The 25,647-nt window shown below is 42.5% G+C and overlaps 2 protein-coding genes across 3 annotated transcripts; one reads left to right on the top strand and one right to left on the bottom strand.

Annotated features, from left to right (window-relative positions):
• The first annotated feature begins 213 nt into the window (after positions 1–213).
• Positions 214–21,455, top strand: arhgef6 (Rac/Cdc42 guanine nucleotide exchange factor (GEF) 6). 2 transcript variants are annotated; one of them, XM_084009032.1, is made up of 22 exons: positions 214–486; positions 1,534–1,617; positions 3,493–3,577; positions 6,077–6,198; positions 6,354–6,558; positions 6,711–6,763; positions 7,158–7,252; positions 7,386–7,481; positions 8,021–8,143; positions 9,706–9,844; positions 10,140–10,199; positions 12,156–12,302; positions 13,415–13,501; positions 13,680–13,761; positions 14,658–14,773; positions 14,930–15,109; positions 16,106–16,126; positions 17,824–17,920; positions 18,015–18,107; positions 18,205–18,304; positions 18,521–18,575; positions 18,933–21,455. In XM_084009032.1, the coding sequence occupies exons 1-22, from the start codon at positions 322–324 to the stop codon at positions 19,053–19,055; spliced, it is 2,328 nt and encodes a 775-aa protein (XP_083865158.1). In that variant the 5' UTR covers positions 214–321; the 3' UTR covers positions 19,056–21,455. The 2 variants fall into 2 exon arrangements, with proteins under 2 accessions (XP_083865158.1, XP_083865159.1); XM_084009033.1 differs by lacking the exon at positions 16,106–16,126.
• cd40lg (CD40 ligand) lies at positions 19,309–24,414 on the bottom strand. The gene is made up of 4 exons (XM_084009034.1): positions 24,130–24,414; positions 23,630–23,663; positions 23,444–23,539; positions 19,309–23,349 (listed from the first exon to the last, which is right to left on the bottom strand). Exons 1-4 carry the CDS (start codon positions 24,328–24,330, stop codon positions 22,970–22,972), a joined length of 711 nt encoding a protein of 236 aa, XP_083865160.1. The 5' UTR covers positions 24,331–24,414; the 3' UTR covers positions 19,309–22,969.
• Positions 24,415–25,647: the final 1,233 nt, after the last annotated feature.

The following is a 25,647-nucleotide window of genomic DNA, read 5'->3' as shown; positions in this document are numbered from 1 at the left end:
CGTCTCCTGACCATTGCTGCACTTTAAACTGTAACATAATATAACAGACGGTGCCTCTGCCAGCATCTCCTACTTTAGCAGAGAGAAACGACTCCTGTCTATTGTTGAGGTGTCTATTTGCCAGTAGGGGTGATCATCAGTTATGCGCGCAGAAACAGCGTCGTCCTTCCCCCCACCGCCTCTTTTTTTTTTTTTTTTTTTACTTCTAGCAGAAGTGCGGATGTGAGTTGCATATTGATACGGAACAGGCCGCCAGTTTTTGGGTTTGTTTGTTTTCCTTTGAAGCGATGCGTGCCTAGGCAATGCACATTTTGTGGAGCCATGAATCCCGAGGAGCAGACGGTAACGTGGTTGATATCACTAGGAGTGCTCAGCTCGCCCAAAAAGAACATCGCCGACCCGGAGGAGTTTTTGAAAACCTCGCTCAAGGATGGGGTCGTCCTGTGCAAGCTCGCGGAGCGGCTCGTACCTGGCTTCACTCCAAAGGTGAGTTGTTGGTTTAAGTTAACTTAAGTCAACAAATGGCAAATGATCGACGGCTCCCGGTGGAGGGAAGGGAGGGGTTTGATGAAAACGACACCAGAACTTCTCCCCGCAGCGGGGCCTTTTCGTGTTTGTGTAGCTCGCAGTGCTCGAGCCGCGAAGTTTTAGTAGCCGCCCGTGCATTTTTGTTACGGAAGCCCCACAAATGCGTCGAACTAAAGTTCTGAGTATAACATTTGGGACATTTTCGAGATGTGGTTTCCTGCGAAGCGAGGAGAAATGTTCCGCATTCTTGACATGAGTGACTCGGTGTGAACACCCACCAAACCAGGGCAAACTCGGCAGGAAGAGTGTGTGAAAACGTTGGACAGAGACCGCCGTTGGGGAGGTCGAGCAAAAGGGGGACGGCACGGGACTCGGGTTTAGATTACTTTGTTTGTAGTGATGGGGGTCGTTTAAAAAACATGCTTAGCTTAGTTGTTGAGGTGATAAAGTTGATAGTGACAAATAACAGTTGCAAAGACGGTTCGTCACTTCCTCCTGAGAGACTCTTCCCCGTGCGACCTCCCCCTTTAAAAAAAAAAAAAAAGTAAAAGAAGCGACGTCAAGATAACCGAACTACAATAAAACCGGAAGAAGTAACGTATCTCGGCTATGATTTACTAACTAGCTCCGCTTATTGCTCTTCCTGTTTGGTTGTCAGATAATCTGGACTTTTTCTCACAAACGGCGGAAAGCCAAACGCGTCATCCGCATTTCACTTTCCAACGTTACGACTCGACCTTTATTTTGAAATTGTGACAAGTGAGCGGATGTTTAGCTTGAATCCATCCGCGTTGACGTTTCTGCGGCGTTAATGGTTATGTATGCGCGAATGAGACGCAGGAAACAATCCACAGTTATTTCGTGAACTGTTGGTGACCACTTTTGGATATGCCACGACAGTGACACTTGTTTTACGTGTGTCTGAAATGACAGTACGTTAGATACGCGTTTGGCTGGTTGCTGCTCGTGTATTTATTTCTCCTGTGTGTGTGTGTGTGTTCTCAGTATTGCCAGGATCCGAGAACTGAAGCCGACTGCATTGCCAACACCAGGGAGTTTTTAAGAGGATGCTCGTCCCTGAAAGTGGAGGTAAGTCGCTGTGTGTTGATGCTCTGAGCCCACTGCAGTCCTCGGTGACGTTAGACTTTAAACACACTCTTGCTTGTGATGTTATCTGTTCTCTCTGCTGCTGCTGGACTATGTTTTTCCCTTCACACGTCCATGCTGTCAGTCACTCCCACTCAACCAGACAGCAAGGGCTCTGTTCAAGGTGTTTTTGAAATACAAACAACTTACTTTTTCAACGTTTACTTCCCTTTTAAATTCACTTTTTCATCACTGCAGCGACATTGATACAATCCCCCTGGGCACACATTGCAAGGCTGCGTTGCTTTAAAAGATGTCCAAATCATTCCCAGATGTTGGGAGTTTGCGACTGCCACACTGGACAGTCATTTCTCCTCCGGCTTTATAAAAATAATCCTTTCTGGTCTTGAGTCACATCAGTTTGGTTTCTTGAAACAGCTAATTGAGTCAGCGAGGTTGGCTCGCTGCAGAGTCAAGTGGTTCAGTAGTTCTGCCCAGCTGGCTTGTTATGTCTGGGAGGTCCCCTTTGCTTTCATCCACCAGCCCTGCCTCGGCCCATAATTAGACCGTTTTGCGGCCAGCCAGTAGCTCATGGGCAGAAGTTTGGCTTCTGTCAGATGTATAAATCAGGGGATGTCTGTGGTGCTACAGCAAACCCTACCCATCCTTTTGGTCAGTGATGTGATCATGGTTAGAGAACTCTCTCTCTCTCTCTCTCTCTCTCTCTCTCTCTCTCTCTCTCTCTCTCTCTCTCTCTCTCTCTCTCCTTTTTTTATTTTTTGGACATAGCAAATAGTGCCTGTTTGTCCCATGACTGCACAAAGGCAGCAGTCATACTGCTTTCACTTCTGCCCTGAGATGCATAAAGAGGAAGCATCAATTACTGCTCAAGGCTACATATTTTGTGCCGCATTATAAACGGCATGATGTATTTGTTCTGACCTTACACACTGCCACAGTACTCACTGTAACGACGGGCTCTAGCCATGGTCAAGATGTCAATATTGGCAACCATTATTCCAGATCAATACTGTGATGAATGGCCTGCATACTCGATTTTGTTTTATCAATGTTAATGGGCTTTTGAAGCCAGTAGTTTAAAAACAATGATACTTTTTTACATGATGAAAAGGACGCGGACTAAAACTTAGTAATCATGTCGATTACACAGCTGGCCCCATACCTAGAGATGTGATATAAAAGAAAAACACTTGCTTTAACTCTTTGTGTTGTACAGCCTTTGGGATGCGTTGTGTACAACCTTAAAGCAAACTCCATATTTAAGATGTTTTATTTAAAATGTGAAACCTTATCTGCGGGAGGAAAGAAGATAGCTGTCTGAGACGGTGAGCAAGCAGCCTCACGTTGTGTGTGTGTACGCGAGCGAGTGTCAACATGTGCGCACAAGTGCACAACAATTGCGAATGCGTCCGGCACTGTCTGTTTTATTACAAACCACTGAGTCACAAAATATAGGTCATGCTCAACATGTCAGTTTTTTATCTGTCTTGTTATAGGCTTATTCAAATCCCTGTGTGTTTCATTGTGTGTCCATCTATTGTTTGTGCTGCAGCCTCTCGCTGCCTCCGTGTCTGTATACACTTAGCAAGCCTTACGCCTCCGATCTCTGCTGTCAGTAGAATCATTTTTATATTTTTTGGGGCCTTTTTGCCTTTATTTGCGTAGGACAGCGCGAGATTGAAAGGGCAGAAGGATGTGCAGAAAGTGCTGCTGAACCCGGGGCTGCTGCAGTGAGGACTTATCCTCGGAAAACTTCCAATTTTGACACGCTCTTCCTCCATAACTGATGGATTCCATCTTGCATAAATAGTTTTTTTTTAGGTCTGATTTCATCTTCTCTGTTCTTTTTCCATCCAGGGATTTGAACCAGAGTGGCTGTACACCGGTGAGAATTTCGGCAAGGTGCTGACCACCTTGCTGGCAGTCAACTTTGCCACACAAGGTGAGAGTTTTTTCAGTCCTTCTCTGTGCCTCGTTTTCAGGACTGCTTGATAACAATGTGTCCTTTCTGAAAGGAAAAAATCAAATCGTTTTGAGCAGTAGAATTAGGTTTCTCTGTACGGTATCCCGCGGTATGAAAATAAATCACGACTTCAATGAAAATCTGTTTATACTGCACAAAATGCTTCTTGGGTTTTCATCCCTCCCCTTTAAATCGATGAAATATTCAAAAAAAAACAAGCTTGCATCATATGTACATGTCAGGTGATTTGTTTTTTCCCCACATCCATGTGCTTTGTGCTTGATGGTGGTCTTTTTCACAGACTTTGTCCATGCGACTGTTTGTAAGTCATGATAGAGTGCGTAACCCTCCGCCAGCTGCCATGGCAGTGTGTGTTTGTGTCATGCTGAGTGCCATGTTTCCTCCTGTGCATCCATTGATACACCCTGAATAATTTCCTCTTTTGTTGATCTTGCGTCCTTTTGTTCCATTCGTAAAATGCTTTAAGTGACTGAATGCGAGTGCATGCTTTCGCATGCACACTTCTTCAATAAGGAACACAGCATAAAATGCTACGCAGTGCAGCATCCCCATAGGCTAATTACTTTGCACAGGAGTCCTTGTTTGGGGCACTGAAGTGGTAACACCAATCGCCCTCTAGTTTCCAGCTCACAGCTGCCAGAGAACCAGGGGCCTTAGAATGTCTTAGTCAGCATTGTTGGATCAGAGCATTGTTGAGTCACCTCTGCATGCTTTATGATAAATGCATGATGTTCCAGGCCATTTGAGAATAAACATGTGTTTATGGCATTCCTGTATGTAAACAGTGTAGTAGACTTGTGCTTTAATGGCGGTAGAGATGGAGCATGATATCGGTGCTGTCTGCGGTGATTATTTTTATATATATTTATATTATTTTCTGATGAATCGATTATTCTATACATCTCAGAAAATTGTTGAAAATTACGTTTTGAGAATGATGTACAAATATTTGGCACGTCTGCTTGACAAATGAATAAATGAATTAATGTTCTAAGTAGTTTTGGACCCATCAGTCGTTTCACATTATCTTCCTTTGGGGATGTTATGCTTGGTATGACTTTGTTAATGCATGATCAATCTATTTAATGCACTTCAATGAAGGGATTTATGCCAGAATGTGAGATGTGGATCAATACTCTGGCTCTGTTGGATATGCAAATCGTTTATAGGCTGGTTATGCCCAGCAGCTGTACTCCCATCTTCAAAAGTAAACTTGATTTGAAGTGGATTAGTCACGTTAGTTGTTATGATTGAACATAAGAGGCCTCTGGTTTTACTCATTGTCCTCGTCCAAGTCTCTGCTCCTGACGGTTCTTTGCTCAGGCTGAATGTTGGTTAAGGGTTAATGCTTTTGAACATAGGCTGCATGCACATATTGCTGTAGTAACCACAGAGAGGTGACAGAAGGGGTTGTTAGGCTTCGCTGTGTGTGTGGGGAGTGGCATGTGGGGTCCAGCGTGAGCCCCGTCTGCAGTACATGCATACTACCCTGCTGCCTTCAGTGTCCTGTTAATCAAATCGGTTCGCCTTCCCTGATGTCTCAGCATATGGAAAGCAGTAGGAGATCTCCAGCCTGTTTCCAGCTTAACATACATTACATAGGTTCCACCTGATCCGCTGACAAAACAAAATTACACAACGCGTTACCTTAGCACATTACACCACCTTTAATTGAAGGTTCCCAAACGCATTTGACAGTTTTATCGAGTTTGAACTCCTTAATTGGATCTGAATAACAACTTCCCGAGGCTAACGATGCACGATATTTATTTTCCATTCCTCTGTGATTCGCTCGAGGATTAGACTGTGGCTCCCATCCAGTTGGCATTTGAATGGGGAGTCGGCCCTCAGTGAATGTGTTTCTGCGTGTAAGAGGTTGCAGCGCGGCCATGTGTCAGTTTTCAAGCGAGTATTGGCAACAAAATTGATACCTCTGTCAGTGCACCTGAAGGACTGCACTTACACTGCAGGACAGCTGGCAGCTACTGACCGTAAATCACTCTTCTCTTCTGCAGCGGTGCAGCCATGACAGACTGTAGAGGGGTTGAGCGTCTCTAACATAAATCTTTGCTTTTTTCACCAAACTGCAGCACGGATAAGAAACTGAGCTGGAGGAACTTCTGTTAAATATGTGCCGAGTAGTCTAAAATCACTTATTTGCTGAACCAGCAAACGGTATTAGGGTTCACTGAGGCATACTGTGTTTATATTATAATTTAATGACTGCGTGCTGCCTTTCTTCATTAAGCTGCATTGTCTTATTTTGCTGCAGTGTTCCAGTCTTGGTATTCTTACGATTCTATCAGGCGTCGTTTGCGTGTCGCACCATGTGTGTATTTTTATCCTGGAGCAATGGATCATACCTGCAAGATGTCAGCACCCAAAGACTGTGTACCTGCCTCAGCTGTGATGATTATGATGATGATGATGTAATGCTTCCCGTGTGTGTGTCCATAGACTGTGCTGCTGAGAGGTCATGTTCGCAGTCCGGTGGCCACTCTCCTAGTCAGTCGACATCTTCACACACACTCTCCTCCGCCAAATCCAAAGGCTCTCTGCGTCGACAATCCAAATCAGTGGTATGGTACCTTCTATATCCCGCATATCTGCATTTTCAAGTTCACTCCAATTTGACGTTCCACACTTTGCACGTACATATTTACACTGAATATTAGTTGTTGTTTTTTTACCCAGATGCCGATAAAAATACGTGTGTGTGTGATCTCTGTGACAGGAGATGTCTGAGAACGGTGGAGGTGGGCAGTTCATGGTGAAGGCCCGCTTTAACTTCAAGCAGAACAATGAGGACGAGCTGTCCTTCAATAAAGGCGACCTGATCCACGTGATGCGGCAGGAGGACGGAGGATGGTGGGAGGGCACGCTTAACTGCAAGACAGGCTGGTTCCCCAGCAACTACGTCCGAGAGATCAAACCCTGCGGTGAGTTGGACCACGCCATCGCAATCAAGAATTCCTGAGTTTATTAGATTGACATTTTGTATAATATATAAACACCTTACTTTGGAAGTGTGATGTACTGAGGTGTTATTAGTCTATTAGTCTGTCTCATCCTTGTTACTTGTCTCTTACAGAGAAGCCGGTGTCTCCTAAAGGCACTCAGCTGACCAAGAATTACTTCAGCGTGGTGAGTGAAAATGATGCAGAACATGTGAAAATATTTATTAATAATGTCACTTCGCTTACATAACATTTTACCCTTAAGAAATACTGTGCTTTCTTGAAATCTGCCAACACCAGTGTTGGGCAAGTTAACCAGTAAAGTGTACTATTTTTTACTTATTACTCGTTTTTTTTAATAATTACTTTGTTTAACACGACGCGATGCAAAGACGTATAAAGGACTCGTCGTGACCATAGTAACACAAGCCCACCTGCCACAAAAGACAAATTGCACTATGGTAGCGCAGCATTGCTTGGATTAATTAATAATAATATTTCAGTAAGGTGTTACTGAGGAACGTCTTACTGCCCAGCGCAGGCAAACATGAAGGAATCTCCTGAATGTGCTTCTTTTGCAGGTGGTACAGGACATCTTGGAGCATGAGCGCGAGTTTGTTAAAGAACTACAAACGGTGCTGAGTTGTTACCTACGACCTCTGCAAGCCAGCGACAAGTAAGAGCACCGACATGTGTGACAGTATGGACAGATAACGGCTACTGTGCATTCATGGTTCACTTCCTTTCGTCGTGCATGTTCTATAACAGTCGCTATTCCCTCTGCTTATGCTAAATATTTGTACGTTCAGGCTGAGCAGTGCAGACAGCGCCACCTTGAGTGGAAACCTGGAGGAGATACTCACCTTCCAGCAGGGTCTATGTGTGGCTTTGGAGGACTGTACCAAGTAAGTCATGCTGGACTACTCCACTCCACACGTACTATACGATACTGCCAAGTGCCTCGCAAAGCATACTGTACTTGATTCTAATTTTGTAATCACTTCCTTCCTCCCAGACATCCCCTCAACGTATTTCTTCACTACAGACACCAACTTGCAATGAGTGAAATGTGTTTTTAAATGGTTAAACCATCGTAGTAAACATGCAGCCCCATGTATTTTTCTCAAGTTCACTATGTTTACACACATTGATTTGGTGCATTCATGCGCTGAAAGGGAAACTCTGACATCTAAAATAATAGTAACAAACGTCCGCCTTCATTATAGCTCAGGGCATTGAAATGTTTTAAATTAGTCTCAAATTCAGTTTAAGAAATAATGTAAATATAAGATATTATGATTTCATGATGCTGTGTTAATCTGATGAGAAATCAGTTGAATGGCAAATATGCGTTTTATTCCCCGTCTTTCTCCAATCACTTTTTTTTTTGTCTTCCATCTTCGTTCTGCTCTCTAACCTTGTCTCTGTCGCTCTGACCATGCAGAGTCCCAGAGGGCCAGCAGCGAGTGGCGAGCTGCTATTTAAACCTGATGTGCCAGATCAAGACTCTGTACCTGGCTTACTGTTGCAGCCATCCTTCAGCTGTCTGCATCCTCACTGACCACAGGTCAGTCAGCCGCTGCACACAAATCCGGCATACCACAGCCGTTTACCACAACAAAGACAAGTCCTATTCTGAACCATGAAACTATTTTGCGAAATGGCATCTGCGTGAAGTCATTTTGATTGGCTTTAACTGTGTCTCGTGGTGGTAGTCGCCCAGCTCATGAGTGTTACAACGAAACCAGCAGGGGTCACAAGATAACCTGAAGGAGTCATGAGATGATTTCCTGGATAGAAAGTAAGAAAATAATTACACAATATGTGAATTTACTTTAACCTCTTGCTGCCCCTTTAAATTATTAAGAAAAGGAAAACTCAATATTTGATTGAGCTGCTCAAAACTCAGACATGCACCCTGTGTCACGGTGTCAAAGGACAAAAGGTTGGGAACTATTAATGTAACCGACCTAAATGTCCTCTGACTTCTTTGCAGTAATTAATTTCACATATCATATGTTGTTTTCTGTTGATCTGTAGCTTTGAACCACAAGGTGTCAGGCTTCCCATCTGTAAATAAGCAGGAGGCTAAACTGCGTGTGAGCAGTTACACCTCGTCCTCCCCGACTGCTGCAAGTTTCCTTTATCCTGTGTGCTATTAAAAGGCATCGTTCTCATTGAGTGGGACTGGCTGTGTTATCAATCTGTATTGCATAGATTACAGTGAAATGGCTTCATGCATTGAGTTGTTCTTGAGAAATGCAGATGTGATTGTCTGATTCTACATCGCGAGCTGCAGTTTAAGTTGAATTACACACAGGAAACTGACTGTTGACAGGATACATAGACTTGTGGTCATGTTGACAGGCAAGCGAGACCTTTTCACATTTAGCACATTTGCATTTCTGGTTTCAGGGGCCTTTTTTTAAAGGTGACATTCACATTTAGACAATGTTAAAAGTTCTGGTTGCTACAGGATTCCCTATGACTGATTTTTTTGGGTCATGGAAACTCATGAATGGTGTTGCATTCAAAGCACGTTTTCACGCTTGCTGTGAAGTGTTGCAACAGGAAAAGTGCCAAAAATTATGATTCATTTGTGATATCTTTTAATACGTTATTAACACTATTACAGTCGCTTGCGGTCCATTATGTCACTATATCACTGTTAGTGGTTCTCACAGCAATGACAAATTAATAGAAACCTTGTTGTTGCATATGAGAAACACCTTCCAGGCCTCATTAGAAAGTGGGTTATTTTTTATTTCATGGGTGATGCAGTGAATGAGTACAGAATAAAGTTAAGTTATGTATTTTTAAATGATGATTTTCAGTTTTATGGTACAAGTTTATTTGCATTGTATTGTGATATATAAATGTTGTATGTTCTGGAGGCACACACGGTAAAACCATTATTGTAGTGAATGAGGGTAGTTATAGTTAAAAATGTTTTACAGTACAGAAATCAGAAAGGAGTTTATTGCCAATAAGTGTTCCGTGCACACAATAGTTAAAAATAATAAACAATATCAAGTTCTCGTCATTTCCCTGTGCACTGTAATCTATCCCCATAAAAATAATCTAAAAGCCTTAACTGTGAATAAAAAAGTGTTTATCTGTGTTGAACAGTGAGGAACTAGACAAGTTCATGGAGAGCCAAGGAGCCAGCGCTCCAGGGATCCTCACCCTGACCACCAGTCTCAGTAAACCCTTCATGAGGCTCGACAAATACCCCACGCTGCTGCAGGAGCTGGAGCGACACGTGGAGGTACAGAGAATGAATGTGTTATGTTTTCATACATACTGAATTGATATATGATTCCATATGTTTCTTTAAATAATTCTAACTGGCTGTTGTATTTCCGTACTGTGAACATTTTGACGGCTTTTAAATGTTGTGGATTTGATTTATAATCTTTTTCAATGGAAAGTTAGAAACCCTCGAGTCTTCATCTGTTTCTGACCTCCTTTCTATATCCCAGCGCATGTACTGTATGTGCTTTAACATTTCAAGGATTTAGGCTGCTATTGTTGATCGGCTGTGTTGTTTTTTTCCTCCGCAGGAAGCCCACCCAGACTATGCTGACATTGTAAAGGCAACAGCAGCATTTAGGAGCCTAGTGGTAAGTCTGGGACATCCATGCATTAAGGGGAACATCTGCCACCATATTCTCAGACCTAAACTGAAAAATAAAACCGGGCACTTTCTGAATTCAAGTTTCTCTTTACGCCGAACTAAGACAGGCTGAACTACCTTATTAACTCATCGTAAAACACACTTTGCTCAAACTGAACAGAAACAAAATAAAATATATATTTTTTTAATCTGCGTCGACAACACCCTCTGCACTCATATTTGGGATGCCATTTAATTGTTGGAAACAGAACACAAGTGACGAGAACAAGGAGCGCCACTAAAACCAGAGCTGAAGCAACACTGTAGTTGTTTGGTAGACCAAGTATGTCACACCGGTTCAGAAGGACTACAGATGTTGCAGCTGTGCCAGAGACACAAGAGAACATTAATAACAACGGCAGGTGTTTTTCACACCTTTCCTTTTAAACTATATCCTCTTTGTCCATCTCCACCAGGGATTAGGCGTATTCACAATGGAACAAGTGAAACATCCTTTAAACCTCTCATGTCAATTGTCCATTATTTCCTTGTCATTTCCCATTTCTAACCATTTATTGATTTATCCTCCCAACTAAATCCTCGACACTTTTGTGTGAAAGGTTAAGATGTTGCTTTAAGCAGGAGTGGGCAGTATGATTCTGACATTAGTGGATAAGGGGTTGTCAGGTTGTCTGAGGGAAAACTAGACTTCTGCACTCGTCTGGCTCTCTTTACTGGTTTCTAGCCCATCATGGTAAAGCCAATCACAGGTCATTTCTGAGAGACATTCCTATTGACTTCTACAAATGCAGATGCTCTCACACGACGGGGGAAAGCCTGATTCTGTGGCGGAAAAGCCTGCACCACGCAGGAAGAGTTGCTATGCAAGCGCTGACAAAACACAAGTGTTTCACAGTTGCAGCTAGCTCACGGCTACAGTTAGCTAAACTATTATCAAAACGTTCTTTCCAACCTACCCGCCTGTAATTTTGCCTTCCCCAGCATTAAGTAAATTTGCTTTTTGAATACTGATGTTTTGTCTCTAATGTTAATTAATTGACTAAAACACTCAAATTAAATCAGTCTCATGTGGGCTATTTTTAACTATTAAGAGTTTATGAAATGACAGTGTAATGTAACATAGCGCTTCATAATCAAGCATAGCTTGGGTGAGGGGGGGGGGGGGATAATGGAAGTGTGCACTGCATGTTGAGTGATCATGTTGTTCCTACAGTGGGTGCGAACTGAAATGCCAAGAGTGATTAGAAATGAGCAACCGCATTGTACCTGAGTGAACATAACCCCAAGACACAGTTTCCACGTTCTAGCTTGGAGTTCCTAGTAAAAATAGACGGGGTGACTCACACATGTCTCTGCAGCAGAGCTGCACAGGAAAGTGGGGAGAAAAGAAAAAAAAAACATACACGCGTTGGTATTTGTTCACTTTGTGTTTGAATGTGTGGTCGGGTGGGCAGGCGCTCTAGACATGCTAGTTACATCTCCTGTGAAGTGTTCAGAATCTCATTTGTGTGCAGCGGAAAATGGCAACTGTTGCATTGTCACTTTTCCTGTTTAAAGAGGGAGAGCCCCTGCCTAGCACCTGAAAGTGTGCTACTTTAAGTTGCAGGTTACTTCATATACTTGTGCCAAAGAAGTAAAAAAAAAAAAAAACCCAGGTACACAGTAAATGGTTCCATTGTCTAAAGCCGTATCCATAGTGGAACTCTGCTGCTCGTTACTCAACATTTCAAGAAGCCAAGAAGAAACGAGAAACCACCTTTTTGGAAGAGTACCTGTCACATGTTCGTCATTGTATGATGTGGACTGAACTTTGTAAAATCTAGAAAAAGATATGAATAGCAAAGCTTTTCCACATCGGCCAAAAGTTATTTCAAAATTGATCCAAAGTTTCCCTATGTATCTTACTGTTCCAGTAAATTGAGTGTTGTGTGTGTGTTTTAAGACCCAGTGCCAGGAGCTGCGTAAACGCAAGAACCTGGAGCTCCAGATCTTATCGGAACCAGTGCGAGGCTGGGAGGGAGACAGCATGAAGAGCCTGGGTCACGTGGCCTACATGTCCCAGGTGCACGTGAAAAATGGTTCCAGTGAGGTGAGAGACACGCCGGGTTTGACGCAGTCCAGAAAGCGCTAGAGTCTCCAGGGTTCCATTCAGTCAAAGGGGATAGATGAGCGCCATATAAGGCAAACTGTGACGAGAGTTATTGCATTGCTAAGCAAAACAGATTGTGAGGACTTACATGTGCTTCTTTTCCAACTCTAAAAGTTATAGAAAAGTGGAGTCATTCCTTGTAGCATAAAAATGACCATATCCATTTCTCAATGACGCCTATTGGATTCCTCCTCTATCACATATACTAGCAGTTAAACATGCAGTTGTCACACATAAAAAAAAAAAATGTTTGCCTTGAAATTTAGCCTACAGTCCAGACAGCTACAAGAACCTTCATTAGTTCATGAAATGTGCAATAAAGCTAATTATGTTCTTATGATTGCGATAAGTGTCTCAGACCTCCAATGGCTAATATTTTCACATATCATGTGTGCTATATATTGGGTCATTATATTTCATACGCTGTCCTCAATTGAGAATTGAGTGTGCGTCGTTCGATGCAGGTAAGCAGGCGGAGGAAGTGTCACGGACACCTTGAGGTGAAGTGCCCTAGATTTGTTTGACTAATGCCTAGTCTTGCTATTACGAGTTAAAGGCGCCGATGCCGCATTATGTAAAACATATGCAAAGCATTTATCTTGGCCTCTATGTGTTATAGGGTTCCCAATGTCCACGAACCATGTGTGCAAAAATCAACATCCCTGCATATCTGTGTCAAAGCAAAAACCTATGTAGGCCATACACGTACTGCAAAACCATCTCGTCTTTCTGGTGTGGTTTCTGTGTAGGGGTCTGTGGTTGGAAGACAGCCCAACAAGGAGTCACCCTCTTTCCAACCACCATGCTAGTCACATACCAGCCTTCATCCTGTTTTCCATTGAAATAATAAGCAACAGCCTCCCCAAACTAGTTTCCAGTTGCTAACTTGACCTAAAATATGCTAGTGTCAGCAGTAACGATGGTTTCACATCAGTAGGTGTGACAAAAACTAGTACGGGAATGATTTTATGACTAGCCACCTTCCTTTCGGTGACTGTATGAACCACATTTTGCCACCTTGCAACGCCGTTGTTTTTGTGTCTTTGTTGCAGGAAAAGGAGGAGCGCTATCTCATGCTTTTCCCGAATATGTTAGTGATGCTCTCTGCCAGTCCCCGGATGAGTGGCTTTATTTATCAGGTACACTACACACTACGTCCCCTACATCAGTCCTTCATGAGTATTATTAAAAATTTGTGTCACCTTTCATTTCTGTGTTGTTGTCCGTGTCATTTCAGGCGATAACGAGACATAGTATGACCTATATTAATATAATATGGTGTGTCTCATTTCCTCTCCCTTTGTTTGTCCCATTCAGACAAGACTGCCACTGACGGGAACCACAGTAACGAGACATCCGGAGGATGCCGACAATGCCCACTACGCCTTGGACATCACAGGTTTGCATCCGAGGCTCATCTTCTTCCCTTCAGCTGAAGAGTGCAGTGTCCAATCCCAGCAAACTAATCCATATGACAACACTGACAATTTTTAAATTACCAACTAGTTGTCGAGGCCGCCCTTCTCTCTGTGAAATATTCATGCTGGTGGCTGTACAGTCAATAAAAGAATATCAGAGTTGCCCTAAGAAGAAAATAACTAGTTGCTATAAATAAAGCATTTGATTCAGATAATCTCTACAATCAAAGCCTGTACACACTGGAGGCGTTGTTTTGTTGATCGATTAATTTGCACGTCGGTGTATTTTTTCCGAACCGTTGTTTCGGTACACACAGAACTAGAATGTTACGCAGTGAAAAAGCCAACTCGAAACAAGGTTGGTTTTTTCCGCGCTTTCTCAGAGCGACTGAAGGCATCGACCAATTACACGGTGCAGAACGGGTTGAGTCGCAGCTGTATTTATATCAACTCAAAGGCTCCATAGTCTGACACAAGATGGCAAACGTTCAACCTTTAAAAAGGCATACCAGATCCTCTCCTTCTGTTCTTACCTTTCACAATAAAAGCCCTAGAGATATAATATTTGCAGGTGAACATTTTGCCTTTTGTCATTTATTTGCCTCCCAAGGCCTTAAGAAACAGAGGTCTCCCCATGATTTTCACCAAAACATGTTGCTTTACATGCCTTTCACTGAGTAGCCGTATCTCTTAGTTTAGGGCATCTTCCTGAATCCGTTTGACAGTGTTCATTTTGCATTTAAGCATTATGTTCACGTTATTCTATGTGTTGCTAACATTTGGGCTACATGTGAAGTAGAACACACCTGCATTTCAACATTTCAAGTTGTGGTACGCTGAACTCGGTCAGACATGTGTGTCCGTGTGTGTGTTCCAGGAGGCATGATCGATCGTGTTACAGTGTTCTGCAGTAGTGGCCAGGAGTTACAAGAATGGCTGGAGCACCTTCAGCCCTACACCAAAGGAGGCAGCCCTGCAGGCACCATCTCAAAGGTTAACACACGCACACACCATCATATACTGTAAACAGTCAAAACAATACCAAAAGTAAACCTTGCCGAGGTGTGAAAACACATCAGATGCATCTTTCATTGCACATATGATTCCCACACAGTTGCTTGTCTTCTTTTCGTTGAACCCATCATGTAGACTGTGGAAGGCAAGCCGCTGAGCATGGTGGGCACCCCCACGCACCTCTCCCACCTGGGCAGCCTCAGCGCCATCAGTCGCGGCCCCCTGGAGCCGCCAAAGGTCAGCAAGCCCTGGTCTCTCAGCTGCCTGCGCCCAGCACCTCCCCTCAAACCTTCTGCTGCGCTGGGATACAAAGAGGTAGGAGGCCGCAGAGCTGCTCAGACAAACCTACACGAGCTCTATATGCATCTCCTGCAAGCTGTCATGTAGTACATCGTTGGTTAGAAGTCCCCCCTCCTATACAAGTCCCCCTCTGCCCCCCTTTTCTACCTCCACTGTCCTGTTTAACACAAACTTCCCACCAAACATGCGTGAAGTTGACAAACACACCTTTAATCCAGTAATTGGACAAATATTGATGCATATTCGTCACCTTAGTGACATGTTAATAACAATCACTAATACGGCATCTTTAAAAACATCCTGTACCATGATGACAAAGGGAAACTCTTCATATGTAGATTAATACTCTGCACAGCAAAACACAGTCCACGGTGACTGAAACGCAGCAACGAATATTTGAAAACATGATTAATTATGCAGTAAGTCTCCCTGGCATTGATTGTTCCGGGGGTTATGAGCTTGGCTTTGAGTGCGATGGTGCTCTCACTCTGTGGTTCATGTGGGAGGTAGAAACTTTAACACAGTTATCAGTGTCAGCAATTTAAATTTGAGCTGAAATATATATATAATATTTTTCTTCCTGGAAGACAAAATATGACTAATGCTTAGATGACCAACCAATAACATCATTACATCTATCCAACATTATTTACAACTTTGGTATTGCACCGTTGGAAGACAGCTGGGGCAATTTTTTTAATGATCAAATCCAATTCTTCCAATCGTTCAGAGTTGAATGAAATGCCGTTTCAGCTCGACTTTGAAATGTTCAGACATGGACCGTCCAGTAAACATGCATCTAGGCTCCTTTTCTCTGCCCTGCCTAGCTCTCTTCTTCTTCTTCGTCTTTTTTTTTTTTAAGTAATTACCCTATTCTGCACAGAAGAGTAGGTGGATGGCAGAGGGGGGTATAAAAATGTTCACCATTAACTCGCTATCACACCATTCTCTCGTCGTATTTTTCATGCACATTTCCACTTTTTCTCTCTTTCTCCATCCTGCCTTCTGTAGAGGATGTCTTATATCATGAAGGTAAGGTTAGATCTCACTCAGTTCCTGTGTGTGTGTGTGTGTGTGTGTGTGTGTGTGTGTGTGTGTGTGTGTGTGTGTGTGTGTGTGTGTGTGTGTGTGTGTGTGTGTGTGTGTGTGTGTGTGTGTGTGTGTGTGTGTGTGTGTGTGTGTGTGTGTGTGTGTGTGTGTGTGTGTGTGTGTGTGTGTGGCTAACGATGTGGCCTAGGGGTGGGGGAGGGATGGGGTTGCCTGTGTGTGTGTGTGTGTGTGTGTGTGTTTGCCCCAGTGTTGAGCTGGCATGCCATTGCTCTGTTCTTTCACTTCTTTCATTGTCATCTGTTGGTTTCCTGTTTTCTGTGGCCCTGCGTGTCTGCTTTTTTTTTTTCGTTCCCTTTTGGGAATCAAGTTAAAAACGTTCTCATGCAACAACTGCAGCCTCGTCATTTCTATATGTCCTGCTCTTTTTGGACATCTAGTAAATCTAGTTTTGCACACGTGCCTTATTTGAACAAGCAGCTGCCAGAATATGCTGTCATCGCTCAGATCACATCTCTTTTAAAAGGGGAACGCCACCTAAATTAAGAATTGTATTCTCCCGGCCTTGGAAAATTCTATCGATACTTGTGAACTTGGGCTACCCTCAAAGCCAGAAACCAGAGGTAAGTTTCAAACTTGTGATGTCATCAGGCGTAATGTGTGGAGCCGCTCCAGACAGTGAAAGGGAGAAGGACCCCAACATGTGTGCACTAAGCATAATGCACGATCAATGTACTCCTGAAGCAGGTGGGTGGAGCTAAATCTTGACACACAAATTGCAGTGTGCTATTAATTGCATACCAGCCTTCGTGACCTTTCCGCCCCCTCTTGTACATCCTTGGAACTAGGGGGAGTTACTTCAAAGGCTCTATGAGATATAATGCTAATAATTATTCCTCCTGATTCACATGAGGGAGTTTGTGAGAGTGGATGCTCAATGTCTTAATTACTAACTTATTTTCTCATTACGTGTTCGACTAAGCCTCTCTATTCCAGCGAAGGGCACGGAGCAAATGACTTCATATAAAGTAATCTAAGAATAGGACTTTCGTTTACCACCCGTCTGCGTTGGAATTCACTATGAATAAACTGTCATTTTCAGCACGTTAATTTTTCTTCACACCTCCAGTTTTTATTCTGCTCAGGGGAGGAAACAGACGTTGCGCTTCTTTTTAGAGCTGAAACCTAAACATGGCATCAGCAATGGAAAATATCTCATTCATAAAACCGCATCATTTTGATGTGATAGAATGTAGAAAGTCTCGACTTCCTCTCCCGTAGCTTTGTAAAGCTTGAATATTTCAAGCATTTTTTACCTCTCCCCTGCCGGTGGTCAGTGGGGGGTAAAATGTTTTTATATGATACCATGAAAATATGTGTGTTTGATATTCTTTATGCCTTGTTAGGCAGGGTAGCAAAGATAGATCACCTGGCTGGTTTGGTCTCAGCCATCACCACATGCTTGCTGCCTTGTTTGTTGATGGGAATTTTGTCCTTTCGATGTTGTTCGTTCATGAGGGACGCGCGTCCCCGTAAGCTTGCATTCTGTTTGGTTTGGAGCCGTGGCTTTACAGGTGTTTTGTAGCTGTGTGTGTGTGTGTGTGTGTGTGTGTGTGTGAGAGCGAGAGAGAGAGTGTGTGTGTAGAGAGCGACGTGCTGAATTTGATGTTCCGCTCCTCCAGGACTCCAGCAAGAGCCCGCGGCCCATGAAGAAGTTCCTGCCAGGCAACAGGAAGAAAGAGCGGAAGCCCTCCGACGACGAGGCCCAAACGAGGAAAAGTAGGAGTTTTATTTGACTGTAATATGAAATGTGCGGGACTATAATATGAAGTGTGTATTCATGATGTTTACCCGCTTTGGGCTTTTCTTTCAGGCACGGCCGCGCTGGAGGAGGACGCTCAGATACTGAGGGTGATCGAGGCGTACTGCACGGGAGCCAGCCTGACCACCAGCGGCGTGCGCTTATGTAAGGAGAATGTTTCTCTTTATGCCGAGATTGCACGTCTTTAGCAGCTGATGCAACCCACGACTCACGCTTCCTCGTAAAACTTGTGTTTGTGCAGCGGTACGGAAAGAGTGCGTCCCTCAGGTGCTTCTGCCCGAGGAAGAGAAGATCATCGTGGAGGAGATGAAGAGCAACGGGCAGACGGTTATTGAGGAAAAGTAAGCATGTTATTCATTTGGAAAATAGGCTTTTTTATACTAACATTGGCAAACGGGGCTTTGAAATAGTGATATTTATGTTGCTGAGGCGTGAATGAAAACGCCATTGTAACCTTGGTATCCAAATAGTTTGTTTTACCTGCTTGATACATGAGCAGCTTATTTGAAAGGTTTTTATATCGTCTAATAATAAAGCATTTTTTGTGTTTCTTTCAGGAGCCTGGTCGATGCTGTGTATGCTTTAAAGGATGAGGTTCACGAACTGAAAAAGGTAAGAGTAAATGTAGTTTGACGAATGTACTGAATGTGTTTCAATAACGCAGTTCACGTAGACACTATGTACCCAACTGATATCAATATCAATTTATTTTTTCATATGCCATATCATGGCAAAATACCAACGGTAAATTCATGAAAATCTTAAAGCGAGAACTAAAAAAAGTCATATTTATATAAGTCATGTCGTACCCTTTTCCACCAAAACGAGTGTATATTAGCAGGTTTTTTAAACGGGGGAAACCAAAAATAGACGATGGACTCCTTTTCCCATTGCCAGATGTTAGTGGGTTGTTAGTGGGGTTCCGGTCCAGTGGGGAAAGGGTTAAATACTGGTCTGTGTGTTTTACAGGAGAATAAGTGGATGAAGCAGTTTCTGGAGGAGGAACAGAAGTCTCGCAAAGAGCTGGAGAGGGTGGTTCGAAAACTGGCCAAGCAGAAGAACGATTGTGCTTGGGACGACGTCGGCCACTGAACACGCCCACACGGTCGCCTTCATCCTAGCGTGTGTGTGTGTGTGTGTGTGTGTGTGTACATTTATGTAAGCGTGCTTGTGGAGGGTCCGGTGTGTGTGTGTGTGTGTGTGTGTGTATCCGTCTATGTTGCGTCTCCATATTTCAATCACACATAGCAGAGTTGAACTTCCTCGCTGACACGACGATGCTTGGAGTTTTCTTCACTTCGAGTGCTGGAGCTTGATGTGTGTTTTTTTTTTTTGTTGTTGTTGATGATGATGATGATGATGAAATCTAATCCGGCGTCCTGATCCAGCCTCATTCAACGAGACCAGAAATATGTTTTTCTTCACAAAGCAGCTCGGCTCAACCCAAGACCGTTAAAGTGGGATGTTTCAAACATATTGCCTCTCGCCGCCGGGCGACTGTGAACGCTCCCCACAAGCAGATGGAACCATTTTGGACAAAAAGATATTTTTGCTACAGCAGGAAATGGAATAAGGAGTACGAAGCCATCAAGTCCAATAGGCGTTCCTCTTGCATGCACTTCTGTTACTAAGGGGACTGATTTTCTTCACCTCACATCCCGACTCTGTCATGATCTTCGTCACAAGAACAACCCAGTGGGGGGGAAATGCATCCATGTGCTGTCATGTGCGATTGGCATTCTTTTTTGTACCATTGTGGACATTCACGCTACAAGTTTTCCACGCCTCTTTTGTCGGCGTTCAAGCAATTCAAACAAGCTTCGCTCATCGTGTTACATCCTGTTGTCTGCAGATGCAGCCCTCACCTGTTTATTTAAAAACTGCATGAATGTACAGTGTTTCTACAGTAGGACTTCTGCTTCAGAGACGTGATAATCAAGATATTCAGATCTATAGTCCAAAGCTATCAGGGATGCAGCCGCATAATGAAATGGGAAAAACTATGTATCGTTTTCTATACGCGAGTACGCAAGTAATGACAAAGGTGTTGCCCCCTTCCCTTCTTACTAAAATATACTCGAGTATGATTTTAACGTATTAACTCCATAGCCTTGCTTTATTTTGAATTTTAAAATTATTTATTGTTCACCCAAGCATTTAATTGTGGTGTTAGCCTTAAAGATAGAGTTTTTGCTGCCTTTACATCTTTCTGGAATTTTATGAAACTACGTTGGCGTGTAAAGGCAGAAAAAAGCGTCCTTGGCCAAGGGAAGATGATTTTTTTTGTCGGGTCCGTCAGGAGGTTTTTGTTTGTGGTCTCCTAACAGGTTCCCGCAGGGCTGATGCAGACAGGAAATCAACGGAGAAATGTATTTGTGGGCGTAGAGTAGAGCTCACCTGTTTAAGTGCCTCCCGAAGGGGTCGATTAACTCAGAGTTTAAGACCGGACTGGGACTAAATGCATGATGTATACTGAAAGTGTCACAGGTGGTTTGTTGTAATATTTCAGTAAGAATGGCTCAAGCTTCATGGGTTTATATTGGGTTTGAGAAACATGCAGGGTGTTGTGTGCTTTTTAAGATGCAGCCTTTTAAAAAAAACAAAGAAGAAAAAGAAAAAAAAGACCCACCACGGTACATTTCCTCATGAGGTTGAGTGTGTGCACTGTCAACACTGTTATCTGCTGGACTGCAGAGCAGCAGCGGATGCTAATGAAATGCAATAAGTGACTGCTTTATTGACTGACCTCTGGATTCGTCCCAGCGTGGTAGGCCAGATTTGGAGAAATTGCAATAATAATTAATGAATTAACCCAATTTATTAACCAAAAAAAAAGGGCCGGAACATGTGGTTAAGCCACCACACAGTTAGGCTAGTCATTATTTTCCTTACACCTTTTATTTAATCAAGTCTCTTGGTGTTGATGTGTGTTTAAAGATCACTGTCCAGGTCCCAGTTTTCATCCCAAATGATCCAAAATGTAATAATATTGTAATACTTTGCTGTTTGTTTTTTTTGCGTGCACCTCTTTCCAGAGGGGTCAGAGCACCATGTAGGGTACAAGGTGGCAGTGGTACATCTGCAGCAGAGGCAGTGTCTTGCTCAAGGACACTTTGGCAAGAAAAAAAAAAAGCTGATCTTCAATTCCTAATGTGACGCTGAATCGGCAGCCAGAATCTCTTCAGCGTTACAGAGGCTCTGCTTCCTGTACAGATGTGTGACTCCGTCTCATTGTTGGTTCTATGTCGGGATTAACATTATTGCCGTTCCTGTATCCTAAATAGTTTTCATTAAGCACCACACGCTGTCGTTTTCAATTCCCAAAAGCTTCAGCGCGCTCGCTTAACTCCAGACCACTGTGTGTATTGTTTTTGAACGGTTCTATGCAATTACTGTTGTTGCAAGTATTGTAATGCTTTTTTTTTTTTTTTCTAGACACTCTTTACCTTGTGTTTGGTATGGTCATTCTTTTATTAAAAAAATAATATAATACATGGGTTTTTGACATGAATTTCACCAAATGAGAAATGGAAAGCTCCAAAGGTGTGTAAACCACACAGCTTGAACTGCATGTTTCCTCATTCACACCGGAAAATCCACCAAGAGCGTTCGGCATGTGCAGTTCAGAAATTTGTGGGTTGTTAACATCACAGGATGGAAGCCGTGACTAGAATAGATGACATCCTGTGAGCCTGTCTTTTAGTATATTTACTACTATCCTGCATGACATTGCTGAATGCTATAATTCAAACCATGCTGCTGCTTTTTGAATTCTTTTCCTTTCCCTTTTAGGGGCCGTTAGACTAAATTAAATTCTATACAGTATAAATAATCCAATGGCCGATGCTTGAGGTGTGTAGTGTATCGTAGTCAATGTTTCATCTACAATCATTTTGTCAAAGTTTTATTATTCCAAGGTAGGAACTATATTTTTTAATGAATCAGCATTTAAAATGTATCACCACATGACAAAACAGAAATGAAACCTATGGGTTTACTGTAATGGATTTCACACCTTCAACATGTTCCAGGAGTTTGATAAATGATTCATATACTTTATGGAAAATAACGGTAACCGATGGCTGCTTTGAAGGAAAGAAAGAAAGGAAAATCCAGCGCAAAAGTGGAATGTCTGCAGCTCGCTTGGAAGAAAACAAACGCGCCCTCAATAACGCGTATACGATATGTAATCAAGGATTTAATTGAAGTGTGAATTTGCTTCCCAAATGGTATTTCATGTACCACCGAAAACAACCTGCAGTTTGATGCATGCATGTCTTTACGTGCATGAAACTGACCACCTCTCGAGTGGTAACCTACATCCTAAGTGGGCTCGTTTCTTGTGGCTTCGCTTCATGAGAAAATTTGTCTTTGCTATGTGGTTTCTCGTGTCCTAGAAATTGAGAATCAGTGGTACGTGCTGAGCTAGACTGAAAACGCAGCACGATTTCTGGGGAGTCCATAATTTTGTCCGAAAAGTCTTTGCTGTTTTAATCCCGGTGATGAATCTGGGTATTTTTAAATTGTATAAGGTCGCCTGATCACCTCTTGTAATTCTGATTTATCAAACAATGCTGACTAAAACTTGCAGAAAATATCTGCACGTCGTTCCTTTCCACCATTTAAAATACTATGGATTGCTCCATACTTGGACATGCACACAGTACAACATCAAATATGCTGCTTTAGTTTGAATGTTCATATTTAATCTCCTTTACTTCCAACCAACTCCAGAACTTAGACATCTGTTATATATATAAAAAAAATAAATACAGTACAACCATTCACAAATGCCACTAAAATAGTAAAAAATATCACATTTGCATGCTATTCAATAAATTAAATTTTGAGGAACGTAGTCTTTATCTCCATGATAAAAGATCAGAATCCATTAGTTTGATTGTTGATCCAGTGTGTTTAACAGCGATCTCGGCAGAATGAAATCCAAGTACATCCGTCTGATGAGTTCCTGCTGTCGGATCTGTGCACATGCTCACACAGGAGCCCTACAGTTTGTACATCCCAAAGGTTGTGGCTCTCTCCACGTAGTTCACCAGTGAAGGGTCTTCCACCCAGACAGTGAGCTGGTTTCCTTTCTCCAGTGTGATCACCTCCCCCTGCGTGGCCGTGCACAGGCGGGGGACCAACGCAGACCCACTGTGGCTGTCCAGGCTGCAGTAGGCCTGCATCACCACTTTCTCCTCCCCCTTCACGTCCTCCCTCAGCTTCACCCGGCTGACCAGCGGCTGCTCGGAGCTGCCCTTGGAGAAGGTCACCCTGGAGTAGACGTAGTAGTCCCCAGAGTGCTCGATAGTCAACCAGTTGCTGTGGTAGTAGCCGATGTTCCTGAGAACCGAGTGGGGGATGTCCCACTGGAGATAACCCGCTGGACAGATAGAGGGACACGTTTATTGAGAATCGTTCTTGCTCCGAACTTCTAAAAAGATATTTTTTGTTGAGTAATTTTCATAATTTCTTACTTGCAGGGTCTTGAACTAATGTGTTTGGTCGCATCTTGAATACCATGCGTGCCAAGGCTTTGGTGGACGATTCCTGCTTTTCAGATGAGATGTAATCTAGAGAAGAGAACAAACATCTGGTCAGAGACATTGTGGAGATCGGGTTTTTGTGTGTAACTGTTACTCTGAGGAATTAAATGAACGTACCTTTTTTTCCATCTGATGGAAGTTGAAATGAAAGCTGATGGAATGAAAAAAAGGGGAAGATCAGGGAAAGGAATGTAATACATGCAATATGTTGAATGTGTATTTACGATACTTATGATATATGTTATATTGTTTATAAAATGTGCATTTGAACTGTGAAATTCACCCCAAGGTGTGAATTTCACAGTTCACTTGTTTACTCAAGAGCATTTCCTTCCTTTTATTGGCCCGACTGCTTTCGTTCAACGCTGCAAAGCCAAGTGTTTGAAGGATTTGCGTCATATTTAATTTGTCACAATGAAATGCAAAGATCTGTTGATTTATAATTAAATTAAAACTTAAGTTTTTAAGTTAAGCGGTGTATAATAATACAAAATAATATGGCTTTTTTTTTCTTGAACTAATTACCTTTTGTCAAAGTCAAATATTTTAGCTTGTAATTGCTTGGATGATTATTACTGTAATAATAGAAGTAACAAAATATATATATTTTTTCTTACCATTTGCTCTTTGTGGTACAGAAAGATGAATCCTGCAATTGACAGAAATAATTGCAGCAACACGACACCAACCAAGAACCTGGTGAGAGACCTGCTGTGGCCTCGTGGTGGAACTGGAGCTGGGATGAGGATCGGATGGGACCCGCTAAGACGCGGAGGCACCGGCGGTGGAGCCAGGCTGGTCTGGTAGGTGTTGATCATGGTGGTGGTGGCGAGTGGTGAATCCTATGATGGCCTGGGGTCCGTGACATCCCATGCACTTCTGAGCCACTGCTCTCTCGAGCAACTGAGTTTTTCTCTCTCTACTTCCTGGAAGCTCTGAGATGCAGATCTGTGACCTCTGGTGAGTTCATGTGTGCGGGTTGTCTCACATAGCTCTTTGCATTTTTTCCTACCTGTCTGTCTCTAAATGCCACACAATGCCATGAGGCCTTGTATTACTCAGTATTTCTATCTCAATACTTCTATTTTTAAATAAATTCCCAAGACGTTTAGTATATAATTCGCGATGACGATTAGTTACCATATTAATATTTAAAGTAGGCGACATTAAAGAGTATTCCTGATGCCTCAATGGTGTTTTCATGCAGTTTTGATGCTGTGGGTATTTTTCTGAGACAGCAGCAAATAAACAGAGGTGGATTTACAGAGTAATACCGGAAGCAGGAAATAACACATTTACCGCTCATTCCCCTTAATAAAACATCAGCTCAGTCACCACTGAAGAAACTGTATTGAAAATGTTCCCAATCCTTGTTTGATTATTGCAGTTACTTCACAAGGAATTCAGATGGGAAGTCATTTAACAAGTGTGCAGTGAGTAAAGTCCAGAATAATGGCCTGCTGAAAGCTTGCTTATTCAATCAATATTTTAGACATTACATTTTTTAAACAGGAATTTTAAGAGATAACATGAACACCTGGTCAAAACAATCCCGTGATATTAGTTAAAGTGAACACAGTATTGCGTAAGTGCCATGGCAATCCACACTGGGTTACCTTTTTAGTGTTGTCTTTGTCCTGCATCCGTTTGTGCTTCAATCCTCCTAATTATGTTCCAGTAATGTACACTATGTGTGCTTACTGTGTGCAAATTGGATTGAGTATACAATAGAATACACTCATGCATTTTCATAAAAGCTTAATTTCTCTAAATCGATGCTGCCAAATGACACATGCACTCCAGATGCACATAATTATGATGTTATTTATACAGCGTATATGTAAAGCACGTATGTATAGTTATGGTGATGCAACCATGAGGCTCATGTTTCATGTTGTCTTTTTATGCAACGGCTCATAACTTCCCCTAGTGGTTAAACATATTCTCAAGTGTAAATATGTTTATATTTACATATATAAATGCACTACATATGAAAAATGGTGATAACAAATCCCAGAATCATCAATAAACATCCAGTTTATTGTATAATTTTTGTCATCATTTTATTAATAGTATAAAGTGAAGATCTTGTAGTTCTTGTGTCAGTATTGGATTCAATACTCCTGTTTGCTGTG

The sequence above is a fragment of the Eutrigla gurnardus genome (assembly GCF_963514095.1).
Source record: "Eutrigla gurnardus genome assembly, chromosome: 5".
NCBI lineage: Eukaryota > Metazoa > Chordata > Actinopteri > Perciformes > Triglidae > Eutrigla > Eutrigla gurnardus.
This window is presented reverse-complemented; position numbering and strand designations above follow the sequence as displayed.

Bases quoted from the DNA above. Each gene is read 5' to 3' on its own strand.
- cd40lg (XM_084009034.1), bottom strand. From the start codon at position 24,330: ATGATCAACACCTACCAGACCAGCCTGGCTCCACCGCCGGTGCCTCCG. The intron at 23,540-23,629 runs GTACGTTCATTT...TCTCTTCTCTAG, and splicing joins TCCATCAGATGGAAAAAAAG to ATTACATCTCATCTGAAAAG. The intron at 23,350-23,443 runs GTAAGAAATTAT...CTATCTGTCCAG, and splicing joins ATTAGTTCAAGACCCTGCAA to CGGGTTATCTCCAGTGGGAC.
- arhgef6 (XM_084009032.1), top strand. From the start codon at position 322: ATGAATCCCGAGGAGCAGACGGTAACGTGGTTGATATCACTAGGAGTG. The intron at 6,559-6,710 runs GTGAGTTGGACC...TGTCTCTTACAG, and splicing joins CCGAGAGATCAAACCCTGCG to AGAAGCCGGTGTCTCCTAAA. The intron at 18,576-18,932 runs GTAAGAGTAAAT...TGTGTTTTACAG, and splicing joins AGGTTCACGAACTGAAAAAG to GAGAATAAGTGGATGAAGCA.